Source organism: Amblyomma americanum, chromosome 6 (assembly GCF_052857255.1).
Source record: "Amblyomma americanum isolate KBUSLIRL-KWMA chromosome 6, ASM5285725v1, whole genome shotgun sequence".
Classification (NCBI taxonomy): domain Eukaryota; kingdom Metazoa; phylum Arthropoda; class Arachnida; order Ixodida; family Ixodidae; genus Amblyomma; species Amblyomma americanum.
The window spans coordinates 68,076,509-68,094,700 of NC_135502.1; the positions used below are offsets into that span (position 1 = coordinate 68,076,509).

Here is an 18,192-nt window from a genome sequence, read left to right on the forward strand (position 1 = left end):
ATTAGGCAGCCAATACAGCCTAAAACAAAAGCGAGAAAATGAGACCACAGGGGTTGCAACGTACAGAAAGCCGGATGCTGCTGCTGCTGCTGTTGTTGCTGCTGTTGCTGCTGCTGCTGCTGCTGTTGCCGTAACGAGCTGCTGTCTGCGCCTGCAGGGGGAACCATCGTCTGCGTGTACGACAGTGTGCTGTGCCCCGTCCACGTGCCTCCACCTGGCAAAGTGAGAATAGTGTCTACAACTGTGCCTGGCAGAGGCCAGACGCGCTATCAACTCCCTCCCCCTCAACCTAACTAGTACAGCTAGGAAGCAGAATGCACCAGACAGACGTGACGCATCATCGAGAGCGCGGTCAGACAGGCATTGTTGTCTGGCCGATCCAGAGCAATGCATCAAATCCGAAGACAGACAGACACAATATGCCACCTCCCTTCTTCCCCCTACACCGCCACGTATGGCTTGTTAAGGTTACAGTTATACACCATAAGCCCAAAGCAGACACGGTCAGTCACCTTGTATTTCCACTCAGATATTTACTTGCAAAAACATTACTTTGATGATACTAGACGACCCGATTATTGATAAAACCGCACAAAAAAAAAACAAGAAATAGAGAAAGAAAAGCCAAATCTACATGATGTCAAGGTTGCCAAGATATGTTTCTGGGCGCTGCAAAAAAAAAAGAAAGGCTTCCCAAACCACCCGAGAGCATGTTCATATCAACATATTGCTGCTTACGTTTCTAAAAAAGTTGAAACAACGTGACTACCGATTTGTTACCCAAGGCGCATGCAGGCTAGCAGCAGAACAATTGTTTTCTGTCCGCACTGCTTTCTTGCGCACTAGACCAATGGCTGCCCGTTCGGTAAGCGCAGTTTGCTTCTTTCTCACACATGTTCTTACGCGACTCATATCCCAGTCAGCTTCAAGACTCACGCCACAAGAATAGCTTCAAAGGAAAATGTTTTGTGCTGAAGGTGAAGCGAAACCGCACATTTTTTTTTTTGTGCCTGAAGGGCTCCGGCATGAATTTGTAAGTGTGAGCAGATTGCGATTAGGAACTGCCATGCATTCACAGACACGACGTCAGAGGACAAGTAAAAAGAGAACATAAGTTGTCAACCTGTGCTTGAGAATGGCTGCAGTGACTGCTGCTGGTTCATTCCATTCATTCCATTTTGAGGTATGTGTGGGGAAAGAGGAGGAACAGTTGTGTCCACTGAAAAAAATAAAAATAAAAAATCAGCCGGCTGCCACAGACTCGAGCACATGCAACTATCAATGATGACCACAATGAGATTGAAGACGCAAAAGACAAAGGATGCAAAAGATCCCTGCTTCTTTAGTTGCACACAAAATCTAGACTAAGCTCAGATACAGCCTGCTCTCACAATCCATTATAATTGTGTATTAATTATCAGTATAAAAAGCTGTCACAGAATCAAAAGTGGCAGAAAAAAAGGCTGGCAAGCTTTTGCCCATCCACTAGACAAAATTAGTTAAAACTGAGACAAAAATTAATGTACCACTCCAACTGACATTAGTCCTGACTGAACAAAGAGGTCACAGATCTATATTCATGACATCAACGACTCCAGTGAGAATATTATACAAATGTATAATGCTTACCACACAGCTCCAGCTAAATGTTAGAAACGTAATGCAACTAAAATTATCCAGAAAGATGCAATAACACCAATAAAAATAAATGCTGCACAATGAAAATGCAGTACTGTTTGTAGAAAAAAAATAATGCTGCTCCGAATTCAAACTTCATTTCACAATTCATGCTCATGCCTACATAACGAAACAAAATCAAGTGTATACAACAATAGCAGCCTAAAATATTCAAGGACTAGGAAACGCAAATTCAAAAACACAGCGGTATTTTGTGGTGGTATGCTTCTTGGAACTTGCAGTGTAGCATATTTTGGTAGGCTTTTCCTTTTTTTTCCATCCTCATCAGCAAATGCTAAAAAACTCTTTTTGCCCCACCCTGGAGTGAAGCAACAATGGTAACAAACCATAATACCCCCAATGCACCACAGTGGCTCTCGCTCCTTGGCAGGTGCCATTATGTTTCATTTTAAACAGCTCTAGGCTTGCCATTGGTACGGTACAAGCGACAGTATCCCATATGACGTAAATTGCAAACATCCTATACACAAATTGCAGACGTGGTAATTACAGCCCAGTGCGCCTGAATTCTAAAAGATGCAACAGCAGTACAGTGGCAACTGGGGTAGGCAGGGCTATAAAAGAATGAAACAGCCTTACTCGCACAGAAAGAAGATTTCGCTACTGAAAGTTACAGTGAATAATAAACTGGTCGCAATATGGCACGGTAAATGTGACAGGTGCTTGGCCAAGCTTTGGACACCTCCACACAAACACAACGTGAAGCAACAAAATGGTGCTGCTTTTCATCTATTTGTTGGAGAATAGTAAGCATTTTGGTTTCGTTTATGGGGATTTAACATCCCAAAGCGACTCAGGCTATGAGGGACGCCGTAGTGAAGGGCTCCGGAATTTCGACCACCTGGTGTTCTTTAACGTGCAATGACATCGCACAGTACACTGGCTTCTTGAATTTCGCCTCCATCAAAATATGACAGCCACGGCTAGGATCGAGCCCGCATCTTTCGGGTCAGCAGCCAAGCGCCATAACCATACAGCCACTGCAGTGGCTTCGGAGTACTTTGGTGCTGCATTACAACTCCATACTTGAAAACTATTCAAAGGAATGGGAATGCTGCTATGTGAATACCTGAAATCTTGAATTAAGTGTTCAATTTGATCCACCACCAAACCGTATTTACTTGAATCTAGGCCAGCCTCGATTCTAGTCTGGCCCCCGAAATTCATAAAGTCAGAAAATAGAAAAAAGTTTACTCGAATGCAAGCTGAATGAAAAAAGGCAGTGACTAGGACTAGAGCATGCATTTTATTAAGCTTGCGATGCTTGTCATAGCACGTCGAATGCTCACTCGTCGTCTTCGTCAACATCGCTGTCCTCTTTGTCGCTGGTTTCCTCCCACAGCGCACTGTCTTCGCTTCCGTCCAGCGCGTTCGAGATGCTCACTTGCGGAAGGCCCGCACAATCAGTTCGGCTGGAATTTCCTCCCATGCCGCGGCACTTGGCTAAGCAAAGCACGCTTGATGCGCCCAGTCGGTGTGAGCTGGTGGTCCTGAAGCATCAGCCAGCCGTCATAGTGCTTCCGCAGCCTATCCTTAAAGGGCTTGTTGATCGCAACGTCGAGCGGTTGTAGCTGGCTCATCATTCCTGCAGGTATCACTGCAATGTCCGTACCGCCTTTTCGAAAGCACCGACTTTACGGCATCTGTCAAGCGGCCGCGGTAGGAGTTGAGAACCAGGAGTGACTCTTTGAGCAACAGGGCCTCGGCACGACGTTGCCATAGAGTCTTCACCCACTCTTCGAATAGGCCACCACTCATCTATCCATTCTTTTGTGCGCACACAACAAAGTTTTTAGGGAAAACCTCTCCGGATGAAAGCGTTTTCCACTTAAAAATGAGGTAGGGCAGCAGTTTTCGCCCATCGGCCATGCAAGATAACATCACGGTAAGATGTTGCTTCTCGTACATAGCAGTTCTTACTTTCACCTGTTTTGCACCCTTCTCATTGACTGTGTACGCCACAGGCATGTCAAAATACACTGGGGTCTGATCAGCGTTACGTATTTAGCCCAAACTGTACTGCTTCTCCAGCCGCTTCTTGATGCAAAGCGCTGAAATGCCACCAGCTTCTCAAAATCAGGTGGTAGGTTTTGGCATACGTAAGTCCACCGTCGCAAGCTGAACCCGAAACGCTTCATGAAATGCGTGACCCAGCCCTTGCTGGCTTTAAATTGGGTTCATGGGATGCCTCAAACTTTAGCAACCTCCCTCGCCTTTGCTAGTATTATCTCCGTCATCACGGGCATCGCACCTTCTCTTTGCTTCTTGATAAAGTTGGCAACATCCTTTTCCACCTTGTGGTGTCACCCGCTCTTGGGTCTAGTGAAGGCCATTCACTTTGCAGCGCAGTTGAAGAGCACGTTCCGCTGCTTCCGCCACCAGCGCACGTTCTTCTTGTCCACGCCAAAGTTGCGCTGGGCTTGTAGGTTTGAAGTGCTTTTCATCGCCAAAACTACTTTAAGTTTAAAAGTTGCGATGTAATGACATCGCTTGGTGGGCCGCAAACACGGGCGTTTCTCGAAGTCACGTGGCGACGAACACAAGCAAGTACGGGGCAGCGAGACCTTTGTTCACAACGTTCGAACAAGCGAGCACCAAAATGCAAAATGGAGCCTGCAAACCTGCAAGCTGCAAGCAGTGGCCGCGAGATGGCACTACTAGTCTAGCAGTTGCGGGCAAACCGCATCCTCAAATCTAAGCCCCAACCCCGACTTTCGTAAACGATTAAAAAAAAAGCAGCAGCCTAGATTTGAGTAAATAAAGTAGGCTGCCATTTGCTATTCAAAATTTTCAAATTCATATACTTCTACTTACTGCACATTACACTGACAACAGATAGTTACCTGTCCACAAAACAAGGAAAGCGACACGAGATACCAACAATTCTAATACAAATATGACATTTCTAATACGAATGTTTTATGTAAGCAAATATTAACACCAATAATGAAGTAATGAGAAAGCAAATCTTGGAATGCTGGAACAGCATGAACCACTTGCAGCAGATTATGGAAAACTAAAAGCACACTGAACGCAGGAAAAAGAAAAAAGCATGCAAAAAAATGCAACAGTGACCATGCTGCACGAGACAGAGGGACAATGACAACAACACACTACACCGTGCAGACGTACCTGAGGACGTGGACGGTGCATCACGAGAACTAAACGTATCTATGCTCGTGGAGCTCGCAGGTGCTTGGACTGTCAGGGAAGAGAAGAGACACAAAGACACACATACACACTATGCTGCTGACCACACAGACACAAACACACAGTACATCACACACGACTAAAGCACAACAAATGCACGTAGACAAAACATTGTTGTTGCTGCTCCTTCCACCAGACCTTGCAACAAGAGCAAAAAAACATGCTCTCTTTATATTTTCTTTTAAAGAGGTCAGCCAATGGTAGGATTTATTTTCAGTGCCCAAAGAATGGCAAGCGACGCACTAATACCAATGTCATATGACACGGTGCAGACAGAGCCCTATTTTTCTTATTTATTTTATAGTTTGTCCTAAATAACGTCATATGCAAGCCAGCGATGTAGGCAGGGGCTTATTTTTCAATCTTTTCAGGCAGCCCCAAACTATCAAATGTCATACGAGCAGTTTCCCGATCAACTCAATCAGGTCAATTAAGGTCAAACTCAATGTAGATTCGGCCCAGCTGCATGGTTACTCTCAAAATGTGATCAAGCTCAATCGTGCTCAACACTAAGCCGCTTCCCGAAACACAATCAAAATTTTCAGTCTAGATAAAAGCGCTGTTGCTGCTACTGCCCCTCATGCTCAGGAAGCATTCAAATGCGAAATAATAAATGGTCAAACTACTTGTCTGAGCGCAATACAAAAATAAGACTGCAATATATTGAACACCAGGGTTTTTGTTCACTTCTGCCTCAATACAAGCTCATTTGTCGGCTCTAACCCCACTGCAATTTTTATTACTATAACTGCACACGGCACCATTTGGTATAGAGCAGGTTAATCGATGTATCAGGATACGGAGGAACAGGATACAGGGGGAAACGAGCAGCGGCACTGCATGTTCAGCATGCTGAAAGCTTCAATCAAAATCAGAGTCAATCACGATTGGAAGCGCTCATGAGACAGCAGTACAAGGAGACGGAAGCAGAGGCCAATAAAAATGTTTCAGGGACTCTCAAAGCTTTTAAGGCAACACAAAATGACACAGCTCCCAACAGTCAGGCAGAACCTAAGGCATGAAATAAAGAGAATGTGAGGGTGGACCCCTGTCCCATTAGTGGTTTAGGAATGCTAGGAAGCCACACATTCCATCCTGTCCAGCTGTATGCAAGAGCTTGAAAAAGGATCAAATGGGGTGAAATGGCTTGCCCAGACCACAAGTAGTTTCAAAACACACCATTTAACACATGGCAAGGCAGCACCAGCAACAAATAAGATTGGAGAAATTGGTGAAGCAAATTTATTATGCAAATTTATTAGAGCTGAACCATAAAGGACACGTTGCCCTTGACAGCTGTTACCCAGCAGCGCCAGGTACCTGTATGCATTTGTGAATGCTCCTCATCAACCAAAGCCCAGCAGCACCACTAGTCCATAAACCACAGCAGGTGAGACACAGGGACAGAGCGTGAAGTTGGGCATGTTGGTACAGGTTCATCTTGATTTACAGCACAGAAAGAGACGAAGACACCTGAGACACTAAGCACTCGTCGTGTGTTCCTTCAAGTGTCTCGTATTTTTCTGCGCTGTCAATCAAGATGACACAGGGACCCCAAGTGGCATTGTTAAAAAGATCGAAGACTAGGACAAGCATTATGAGAGCGCTGATTTTTCAAGACAATGCCATACACAGCTCAGATACACATGAAGAGAAGGTGTTGCACAACTCATAAGTGCACGTGCATCCTTGTTCAGTAAACTGTGTGTTAATTCCATCACTTCACATTCTGTAAGCAGACATGCTGCATCATCAATTTTTCGCATAAAAACCGCTTCTAGTCGCTATTGAATTGAAGCACTGTATGTTTAACAAGCACAGTTTACGTCTATAGTTCATTCTTTTCTCAAGTTCGTCTTTTTTTTTTTCAAGTGTACTGCCCTGGCTCAATTTGAGATTGGTTGGCACAAGTGCACTTCTACAAGGATGACACACCACACACACCAAGTGCTAGATCACCTTTCTCTTTCAGCTGCAGATGGGGTGTTTCAACATTACCATTAAGAGAGCCAGCCGAAGCACTGCACTGAACGACACTGGTGGAAAGTACGAATCAACAGCTCATGTGAGAGATGCTTGCATTTCATGTGCAGATTGTTTTGCATGGGCCTTTCATTTTCATTTATAAAATTTTAGATGGGAATTCGCTGGCAATAAGCAATCACCATATTTTTTAGCTCAAAACTGGGTGCAAGTTGTGCATTTCAAGAAATTCACGATTTGGGTATTTTCAGGCTATTAAAATAAACATTTACATCAATTTTGTTCCAGCAGATAACAGGCTGAATATTTAAAATTATTTTCACAAACACATAAAAAGCAGGCTGCAGCAAAAATTCATTATCAAATCAGATATTTTTTTCTACTTTATTACAGCATTATGCACAATTACTTGATCAGTAGAGTACCATCACCATCTACTACATTTCTGCATCTGCGCTAGACCTGCTTGACATTGCTCGTATGAGAGCATTCTTTCGACTACCAACTGCAATGTAAAACAGCATTTCAGTGGAGTGCTATTAGCATGTGTAATGAGTGACAAGTTTTCCGCCAGCTTTCAAACTTGCCCTGAGGTAGAAAGCCACATCATGGACACAACACGCATAGGTTTGTAAGCTATAATTTATAGCTAATGCCCCTTTAAATTTCTTCAATATACTTGCTAGTTTTTATAAGGCATCGCCAACATTTTTCACCTGCAAGCTCCACATCTTTAGAAGTGCTCTCTTGTGTACAAGCTAGGTTTAACCTGATATTTAAAAAATATGCGCAAAGTTCAAAACTCAAGTAAAATCGGGCTTTGCTCGAACATAAATAACACTATTTATGCATTGCTAATAAGAAGACCATTTCACCGTGCTGTGACTTCAATAACTTCAAACATTTCAGAGCATTGCCTTTTACGGCAGTACGCAGCCTTTTACAGCAGTACGCAGACTTGCAATAATGGCTTTGTAAAGCTTGCTTAAGCTCAAATACAGAGGAACCCCACTATTATGTTTCCGTGTACTTCATTTACTCGGCTGCTATGTTTTCGTGACACAGTCCTGCTCTAGCTCTCATATAGACTCATGCAATACAAACTCAGCGCTTACATCTCAACTGTGCCAGCTTTCCTGCATGGTATGTCGGACTGTCACTTCACAATAGTGTGTTAGACCATGCCGACATTTTGAGAGGCTATGTTGATCGCTCGCGGCACGGTGACAGCGACAGCATTTCGGCCAAAGCGGGACTCAACACTATCCGTGCCTGACCAACATTATGTTCAGTAGATTCCAACGCAGTGTATCCACTACCAACGCCCCAGACACTTATAGGCGGTACGAATTTTGTCACAGGTGTTGTGCAGTTCCATCACTGCTGTGATGCCAGCGCAAACATGTGAAGACGCAAAAATAAAATTATACTGGCAGATCTGTACGAGATGTCCAAGGCTTATGTTTCTGTTATCCACCTTTTTTCATGTCACCTGCAGCTTAAAACGAGATTAAAACAGAAGAGTTGTGTAGGAGTAAAGTGGCCACCACGTAAACGCACACGTGCCACAACTTTGTCAGCTCTGCATGCTCCTTCTTTGTTGCTGCCTCTATTGCACTGAGAGCTGCCCAGGCTGGTGGACAGCTATCGCAGGACATTTCGGATGTTTGGCGCATGCAGAGTGGTCAGCACAAAAGCCTTGCAAATTCCACAGAAGCAAGTTACACTTAGAAGAAATGTAAAAAAAAAAAAAAGCGACAGCTGACTATGGACAATATTTTCGTGTGCTGTGTTTGGCCATAACACTTCGTCCAACACTATTTTTTTCCGTGGTCCCATGAAAAACGCAACAGGCTTTTACTACATTCAGTAAACAGCAATCTGAGCCCCATGCATTGCATGTGTTGAACTAGCTCTAGGTATATTGTTACGATTCACCACGAAAGAGAGCAAGAACCTTTGCGGCAGCTTGACATGCAATGGCATATAACTTCACCTGGGTTAGACGCACAGAATGGGATTCCAAAAAATCATTGTGCTGTAACTTGCAACTTTCTCACATGGTTGTATTTTTTCTATTTTTTTCCAAATCACTGCAAACTTTGCCCATCAGTTATATTAAAACCTCGTTGATACGTTTTTCTTTAACTGCAGGGAAAACGTATTAACCGGGAAAACGTGATTTGGAGAAATGTAACTGTTGAATGAGGTAAAAAGACATTTATTGACAATTTCACTCTATAAAAATGTCGATCGGCATTTCTTAGAATAAGAGCTAAACAGATCGTATTCCAGTGCTCACTGAATTCAGTCCGCGTTCGCGCTGTCTTTAGCGCGGAAGGAAATTCGTAACGCATCCGGTCTGTCGATGGCAGTGACGAAAGTAACCAAAATCTCTTCCTTGTCATTTTCGAATGCTTCGCCCCTTTGAACGCATCACTGTGGGAAAGCCACTGTCACAGTGTTTCTTCTTTTTCAGGTGCGTTTCCCAGACCCAGCCCGTTCGTATATACGCGCATCGCTGTGGTTCGTAGAAGCTTCACCTCATTTCCCTTATGCACCGTGAAAAAATCTCAGCGTTTCTCCTCTTCATATCGCGCCCTCGCAGAAACGGGCGTTGCGAATGCTAGCGCGCAGTTTTTATTTTTTTGTTCTTGATAGTGCTTCGCCTCGTTGCATCGAGGCACTGCAGAGAGATCACTATGGCGGGTGACTGCCGCAAAAAGCATGTCGCGTGCCCATTCGTTCGGCCCACTTGTAGGTTTGCACATGTGCGGTTGGTCAATAAACGTATTATAGAACCACAATTTGTCGAAAATTTAAACGTAGTGGTCGGGAAATCGTGTTTTCCGGGAACGCATTAACCGGGAAAAATAGTGTAACTCTATAGGGCATTTTTGTGATTTTGAGCGTATGAACATGGAAATGGTATGAACCAGGAACACATCAACGAGGTTTTACTGTAATTGCCTATTATCACCATAGATAGGAATTGGAGATTTATACAACTGGAGCCCCTGTTTAATGGTGCAAGCGACTTGAAAACATTCCTGTAGCTGAGGCGCTCATGTACATTAAAGTGCACACTGCTGTGTGGTGCGCAGACTTTAATCGCTGGAGCAGTAAAACACCAAAGAAAAGTCATAGATCTCGGACCTGTCATATTTTGAGAAAGCAGGCCTAAAAGCCAATCAAAAGATGTTGTGACACAATAACAAATGGTCATATGTGTCCCTTGTTTTTAAAGAAGAAAAAGATATAAAAGAACGAAAGGTGTGCCAACTGTCAAGTGAAGCGCAAACGGTGCTCTCAAGCTCGGTTGCACTAGCACTGCAAACAAGGAGGAGCTTATTAGAAGAGCAAGGACTCAGTATCTATTAACATGGCAGCATTAAGGGTCCCGTTCAGTGCCCTCAGCATCGCCGGTGTGCCCAGAAAAGCAGGTGGTCCATGCCACCTTGGTCACGTGACCTTGTGACGTCATCACAGCCTGCCCGCTGCACTGTGGACAAACTGCCCACCATGGCAGGTGGCAGTTAAAGTAATGAATGGTCCCGGAACGTTGCTCGCTCTTATAACCTGTGTCTCACAAACCCCACCAGTGGCTATGTTTGAAACAGCCACCTGCAGGAGCAGTGGCGCATCTCTTAACCGCTGCGCCACTATGTCAGAAGTGGTACGAGGACTCCCCGTGATCTATAAATGCAAAGTAGAGGATGACCAATTCCGTGACAATATATGGGCATGTAGGCAGAACCCAGGTGACAGATAAGCAGCACTTGCACGGGAGGGATGTCTAATATTTGCATTGTACTCTAAGGGCAGGTTAAGCGTTATGTGATGGTGAAAAGACCCATTAATGCAATCACATCGTATCCTGAACTCAGAACTTAGAATTTATACCAGGGTAAGGGCACCCGCCGCAGTGGCTCAGTGGTTAGGGCGCTCGGCTACTGATCCGGAGTACCCGGGTTCGAACCTGACCGCGGCGGCTGCGTTTTTATGGAGGAAAAACGCTAAGGTGCCAGTGTGCTTTGCGATGTCAGTGCAGGTTAAAGATCCCGAAGTGGTCGAAATTATTCCGGAGCCCTCCACTACGGCACCTCATTCTTCCTTTCTTCTTTCACTCCCTCCTTTATCCCTTCCCTTACAGCGCAGTTCTTAGCCTAAAATATGACCTGTTGTTTTCATGATGCAGTGAGCCCCCAAACGGCAGCAAAGGGTCGCAGTCAAAGAGTAAGTCGAAGGTAGAACAAGGAAACATTTCATACTGAGTTCAGGTGTCCAATGATATATGAGACAGATACTGCGCCATTTCCTTTTCCCCAAAACCGATTATTATTATTAAGAACCCCGCTATAGTAAACTCGGTTATAGTAAAAACAGTAAACAGTTATAGCAAAAACAGTACAGTAAAGTGAAGCTGCGGTCCCATTTAATCTTTAATAGATGACTACAATTTTTTTCTTTTGCAGTAAAGTTTTTTTTTTCGAACAAACAGTTATAGTGACGAGCGCCTGGCCGCGGAATTATGACATCGCGAGGCATAAATACACAGAATACGATAAACGGCGCTCTTTGAGGTGGCTTTACCACCAAGCTGGAAGGCAACGAGGAGAAGCCAACTTTTCGAAGCCCATGAGGCCGTGCGGCAAAGCGCGCGGAGAAAGTAAAGCTGGCTTTGAAAGTTGAAAGAAGGCGGCGGGAGTCACTGAGAAAGGAAAGCCAGTAAAAGTGCAGTGAGGACTAGAAAAGGGAAGAAAGGGGCGTGCGTTCGTAGCACGGCAGCGCGAAGCACAGGGAACCGGCGGCAAGAAGCGGAGGCACTGCATAGGCGGTTCTGCCGCGCTAGACTTTGTCGCGCATGTTTCATTATTACCTCTAAAATGACGCTCTAAATGACACCGTGATCATGCAAAGCTTCAGTTTTCACAAAGAGTCAAACTTGCTTTATATTTGTAGCCGTGTTGTATCTGTGTAAATGCAGTACTTCCGCAAGACGTAAATAAAATCGAAAAAGTGATAACATGTGACAACTGAAAATAAATAATTATTGCACAAAGGGACATTAAGAGCAGGAGATAAGAGTATTTCTAAGTGTTTCTTTTGTAAAGCAACACTTCGTGCTTTGTAAGCCGCCAGAGAGCATAGTCAAGAGCCATGCCATCACCAACAACTGATATAGTAAAGCCCCTGATATAGTAAATATTTTTACTGGTCCAAGCTACTTTACTATAGAGGGGGGTTCTACTTACTGTGGTCAGCCCTTTACCCCGCCAATCCCTCAGTCACATGAAGATACAGTCGAACCCAGATATATTAAATTCTAAGGGGATCCGAAAATAGTTCGATATAGCGAAAATTCAATATACAGATAGTGGCTTAATCCGCACTCGAGATCATGAAAAATTGTGGCTTACCGGTCGCAAGAGTCATGAACCACAATGTCCGGGCACGCAACATGAAAGCACTTTATTTCATGGGAAAAAAATCACTAATTTTCGACTGCTTTTTGGTGTGATTTATGAAGTTGAAAACACTAGTCTCGATCTTCTCAAGAATGTCCAGGTGCGACAGCCCGGTACCTTCCATTTCACCAAAACAACGCCGAAAGAGGCTGAACGCTGATGCCAGTTCAACGGCTGTGAACGGGCGCATCTCTTAAGGAACACAGTTGTCCATGTCACCGTTGGAATCGCCTTCTTGGGCGCCACCTACTCCGGTCACAACGTCCTCATCAGCGAGGTCAGCTACAGCCTGAACTTTGCTGTCAGCATTGATGAAGTCCTCAATGGTAAGGTCAGACGGGACGACACTGGGAAAATGGGACAAGTCACGAAACTCGTCCTCTATGTATTCATCATCGTCATCCAAAGCTTCAGGAAATTCATCTCCAGCCACTTCAAGGCCTGCCTTACCGAAACAGTTAGCTACCGTGGCCTGTTTTACGTCATTCCAAGCGCCGGTAATCATCTGGATGGCGCCGAGCAGGTCAATCTTGAGATCAGTTCCCACGCGGAGGTTTATAAAGAGCCGCTGAACAAGTCGCCTTCTGTAGCCTACCTCGAAAGCCTTTGTGATACCCTGGTCCATGGGCCGCAGTCTCGCTGTGGTGTTCGGCGGCAGAAACTTGAGTTCAATGTTCTGCAGCTTGCAAGTTGTTTGATGGGCCGAGGAGTTGTCCAACAGAAGGCATACTCGGCAGCCCTACCTGCTACCTGCAGCGATCTTCGGCCACTCCTCTGAAAGCCACTGCTGCGTCTCCTGGCTGCTGACAGCCCCATTTTCACCTGAAAAGACTTTTCCCACAATGCCGTGGAGGTTTTTAAAACCGTTGCAGCCACCCAGTGCCATATCTTCGCCAAGAGCTGTGGCAAACCATTTGGCCTTCTCCATTAACATGGGGCCATCCACAGGGATGTTTATAGGTCGGACTTCAAAAAACGACGCATACAGCACCTTCTAAACTTTGTCGAAAGCAGCAGGGCACTCACGACATGCTCCCGAGCGACTTTGCTCAGCTGCTTTGAGCGTGATGTCCTGCTTGTTTTTTAACAGCGTACTTACAGTGCTCTGCGGAATGCCAAATGCATGTGCCACAGAGAACTACTTTTCGGCATTCTCGACGCGCCGCATCACCTCAAGCTTTGTTGCAAAGTAAGTCCACATTCTTTCTCTTTTTTACGTCCGTAGGTGTCATAGCTCACTATGTGACCGCAGTCAAGCACGGTACAATTGGCGCGTTGAAACAGAGACACAAGAAAAATGTGACAGGCCCCGCACTGCCCGATGGAGTTGACTGGCGTCGGTCGAGGAGGCACAAAAGAAAATGAAGGAAAGAGAGAAAGAAAACTCAGCGGAAATGCGCCGTTGGTTCTAGTTGTGCCCGTCGTGGGGTGCTGCGGGCGCAACCACCACCTGGCTCTTTCCAGTTCTCTCTTCTCCCTCACCAGTGAGGAGGCGCGGCTTGTAAACGTCGCCGCTCGCCTCCGTGTCGCGCATTGTGCGATTGGAGACATGAGTGTCTTTGGGGAAAGCACGCCTCCCAGGAGCCCAGCGCGGCATTTGAAATATCGAACGGCCGGCGAACCTGGAGTTCGATACACTACGCAACTGTCCTATAATTTTACATGGTATTTTCAAGGGAATAATCTTTGCGTTTGATATAGCCAATAATTCGAAATATGCGGGTTCGATATATCCGGGTCTGACTATAGCAACCTAAATTTGTTGTGTGATTTGTGGTGTTAAGCATCCCAAAGCAACTCAGGCCATGAGGGAGGCCGTAGTGAAGGGCTCCGGATAATTTCAACCACTTGGGGTTTTTTAATGCGCACTGATGTCGCACATTACACGGGCCTCTAGCATTTCACCTCCATTGAAACGCGACCACCACGGCCGCAATCAAACCCACATATAACTTAAGTTGCTAGCGGTCATGCTCACATTCCCGTACACGAATTGTGTTCAATGCGAACAGTAGCAGGCTCAGCGCATGGATGCCGAAGACGAACCTCTGGTGATTTAAAGCATGTATTTTGCCTGGACAACCTTCAGTGTGCAGCTAGCCAATCTTGTTAAATCTTGCACATCACTACACCATCCAGTGAAATCAAAAAATCTACATGCTGATGCATAAAACTCATCACTGGTGGCAGCGCACGTAAAAGACAGCAAGAAACGACACTCCAACAGAAAAATCTGCGTGTAAATCTTTAACCAGCAGCAATGCATGTCAGATACCTGCAGTTTCGGTCTGGAAGAGGGAAAATTTGAGTCGTGAAGCCCAGCACACACCCACGAACATTGGGTGACGGAGTGCATCAATGATGGAAGCAAAAAACACATCCACATAAACACACGTTCTACACGCGGCATCTGTACGACCCGCAGTCCACTAGGCCGCACGCGCTGACAGATGGCGCCTGGTGTCGTAGGAGCGCGCCCAGAGCCTGTGAGGGAGGGTAAAAAAATCTGGTCTGTACGTTGTTTGAACTTGATTTTGACCCATATAATCCTGGCATCCAACATACATTAGGACGCCAGGAACATGTAGGACACCGCTTTTTGCACAGTAACAACTTGTTGTGTAAAAGCTTGCGCCTGCTACTGTAGGTTCAAGAGGATCTAAGCTTTCCCTGTGCAAGGGTTGTGTAGTGCGCGTTCAGTTTGTGTTGTGTGCGTTCAGGAAGATCAGTCAGTATTCAATGGATGCCATTTTTTAAATTTGACCTCATCGATTATATACATTGTAATTCTGCAAGAAAAACAAATAATGTTTTTGTACTGTCATGAGGAAATGATTTTAAAGTCGATTTTATAGTGCGAATGTGATCTTAGAGTCGATGTTAAATGCCCGAATGTTTACCAACGTAACAGGTAGCGAATTAAGCGAAGTTTGAATTATCGAATGGGCGCTAGAATGAGCCATCATAGCACCCCGCCTCACAGGCAGAACCCAAAGCAGTCATGCCTAGATTCGTTATCGCGAGCTAGGCGCTACTGCACGTTTGTGGCGGGCATATTCTGAGAATTTAATTCATCCGGTCCTAATGGCAAATGAACTAAATTGATCGGTCAGTTATGCGCCAGAAACAAGTACTGGAATGCATTCGCGTGAGCAGCGAACTTTAGTGCTGAAATATACGACGCTATTTATGCTCCAAAACATGTTTACTTACGAGGAAGGGTTGTCAAAATAAATGTAATCGGTGAAGTGCATTTGCTTGCGTTTCTTCTGCCGAGACTTCATCAGCATCATCTGCAGCTTGCCCAAAGCTCCTGCGCAACGCCAGAGTTCTCAGTGACAGAGAAGTGGCGTGCTGCAACATCGTGGGCCGACGCTACTCCATGTGCACTTGGCGATGGCATAGTGTTATCGCTGCCGTCAGACTCATCACTGTAGGCTGTGTTCACCGCACGTGAACACCGCACGTGAGTCATGCGACGTCTGCAGGGAGCATGCAGCCTCAATTATATTGGCGTCACTCAAGGGCTCCAGTGTCTCCATGCTGCTGTCCACGTAGCTCGCACTCGCGGCACCAACTAAAGCCATCATCGCCCGAGCCGCCGTACTACGTTTTTACACCATGTGATCGCGACCCAGCGGCCATGGCACAACGAAAACCTGGAACGGCTCGCGCCAAACCATCAGCGGCGTGGGTGAGTGCTCCGGCAGCGAAAACCTGCTACGGCATGCACCGGAACGTGGGCTCCATGAGCCTCGTGCACTCGGCTTTTTTTTCTTTTCTATTGTTTTACATCTCTGGTATATTTGGAGCATGTTTTACTCATTATGGGTCAACTTCTATCTACAAGGAGCGGTGACAGCCAGTTGCTCCTAGTTCAAATTAACCATAGCGGATGCCGACTTGTTCGAATTATCGAGAGTTTTCACCCATTGAAATATGCAGGGCTGTGCAAGGACCCGGGCGTCAGTTAGAATTAACCGTAAGTTCAAATTAACCGAGTTCGAATTAACAAGCTTATACTATTATGTAAGTAAAAATAAATAAATAACGACCTAGTGCTTACAATGAGCAAATTCATTAAATTTGTAAATTCTTCCATTGCCCCTATGTAAATATACATCATATATAACGATGAAATTATCGGCGAAATAACGGATACAATGACAGGATCTGGCCGCCTGGAAGGTGTTTACCCCCAAAAATTGCCTGGAAGTTTGATAAAAATAAAATACTTTGAAGCGAATGTTGAGTTAAGTCCGCAAACAGAATGGAGTGGCGAAATCCGTGTTGGGGCGTTGCATACGGCCTTTCGCAATCACTGGAGAAAGGAGGGAAGAGCTTGCTTGGCCCAACTTGGCCACCCCCTCGCAACCCTTTCTCATACAAACAGTTTTCACCATTTCCGCCCATTGGTGCATCTGTGAACTGGGTAAAACTGATGACGAATAAGCGCAAGACGATATCTTTGAACCTCCCCCCACCCCCTTTAGTTGCTGAGAATCTACTTTTTTTTCTAAGGGTGAGCTTTTCTTAGCACATTCCTCTGTTTCCCACTGTCCTCAGCATAGACTTTGGCAGCACGTCAAGATGCTGTGCACCGATAACAGCACAACACATTTTATCTTTACGGGAGCTACAGCAGGGGTGGCTCGTCCGACGAACTTGGCAGAGCGCCGAAACGCTCTGTGCCCTTGACATGACCGCCGGTGGCAGCGGCTACATGCATGGGAGAATACATGGGTATGTTCTTTTTGCTTTTTGCTGGTCCAAATATAACTATGATCAGTTATAATGATCACATTTTCCGGTTCACTCAATATTGTTATAAGTGGACTGCATTGTATGAGTTAAAGTGCTTGCCACATGCCTTTTACAAAGCAATCCATTCTTTATTCATGAGTTTATTAGGTTCTTAAATTAGTGTATAAACACACCAGCAGCTTCGGTTACCCATCAAATTGGTAACAATCAATGACAGTATCTAGTGGCTTTCACTTCAAGCCAGTGTGCTTCAGCTACCTTGATGACGGGGACATGTATAATGGCTGCAATTTCACACAACATGACTGGCTGCGAAGACAGTGTGGCTTCAGAACAGTTCAAAACAGCGCCTGTCACTATGACCCCTGGCAGCCGGCGCAAGACAGCTCCTGCCAGGCCTGCTTGTTCGCTGTTGAAGGTGTTGGAGGAGTCCTCTGCACTTTCCTTTTAATGCACTCAAAACACTGCCTACCGAAGCTTCAGTATGAACCAAGCCATGCTGAGGAACACCCTGCAAGTGACACACTACCAGTCTGCCTCCGCCCAGCATGCCAACAGACAATACAACAAAGCAGGAAGAGCTCTGCTAGCCTGTGTGTAATCAATTACGCTCTCATGCACCAGGCAAGCATGTGATGATGTCTGTGTAGTCTTTCCTGCCCTTTCCAGTCAAAGACGGTTTGGCTACCAGCTAAGAATGGTCCCTGTACAGGCAACCTACTGCGACCGGTGTGAGGCAACTCTCACCTGGTGAAGCTTCTATGCACAGTGGCTCTAGCAGAGCCTGGCCAGAATAACTTGTTATTAGCAGGGTCACACCATCAGTCATAAAATGTCTGATGCCTCGGAGAAGCCATATTTCTGGTGCATTGCCCAAAAACTGATGGTTTCAATGTCCACGTGCCCACTGCTGAATTTACAACTCAAGTCAATGCCGAATGCTTCCTGGTGAATGCTCACAGGACAATGGAGCTGTATTCATTACGAGACAGGAAAAAAAAAAGTGTTCTGACAACCATAATAATGGGTACTTCAATGACACTTCTGTTGGGCCTAGTTGGTGCATGGT

The 18,192-nt window shown here is 45.5% G+C and overlaps 1 protein-coding gene and 1 long non-coding RNA gene across 5 annotated transcripts in view; one reads left to right on the forward strand and one right to left on the reverse strand.

Annotated features, from left to right (window-relative positions):
- Positions 1-18,192, reverse strand: part of Med (Smad/Smad4 homolog Medea) — a 48,387-nt gene that overhangs the window by 23,075 nt on the left and 7,120 nt on the right. The window contains exons 6-8 of one of the 4 annotated variants that reach the window (XM_077627217.1): positions 4,831-4,899; positions 1,124-1,219; positions 65-214 (exon numbers count right to left, since the gene is read on the reverse strand). In XM_077627217.1, the coding sequence (XP_077483343.1) occupies positions 65-214; positions 1,124-1,219; positions 4,831-4,899 (315 nt within the window). The remainder of the gene's footprint in view (positions 1-64; positions 215-1,123; positions 1,220-4,830; positions 4,900-18,192) is intronic. The other 3 variants (XM_077627219.1, XM_077627218.1, XM_077627220.1) reach the window with 3 other exon arrangements.
- On the forward strand, positions 787-9,473 carry LOC144093637 (uncharacterized). The gene is made up of 3 exons (XR_013306304.1): positions 787-865; positions 6,881-6,973; positions 9,371-9,473. It is a non-coding gene; the product is annotated as an uncharacterized LOC144093637 (long non-coding RNA).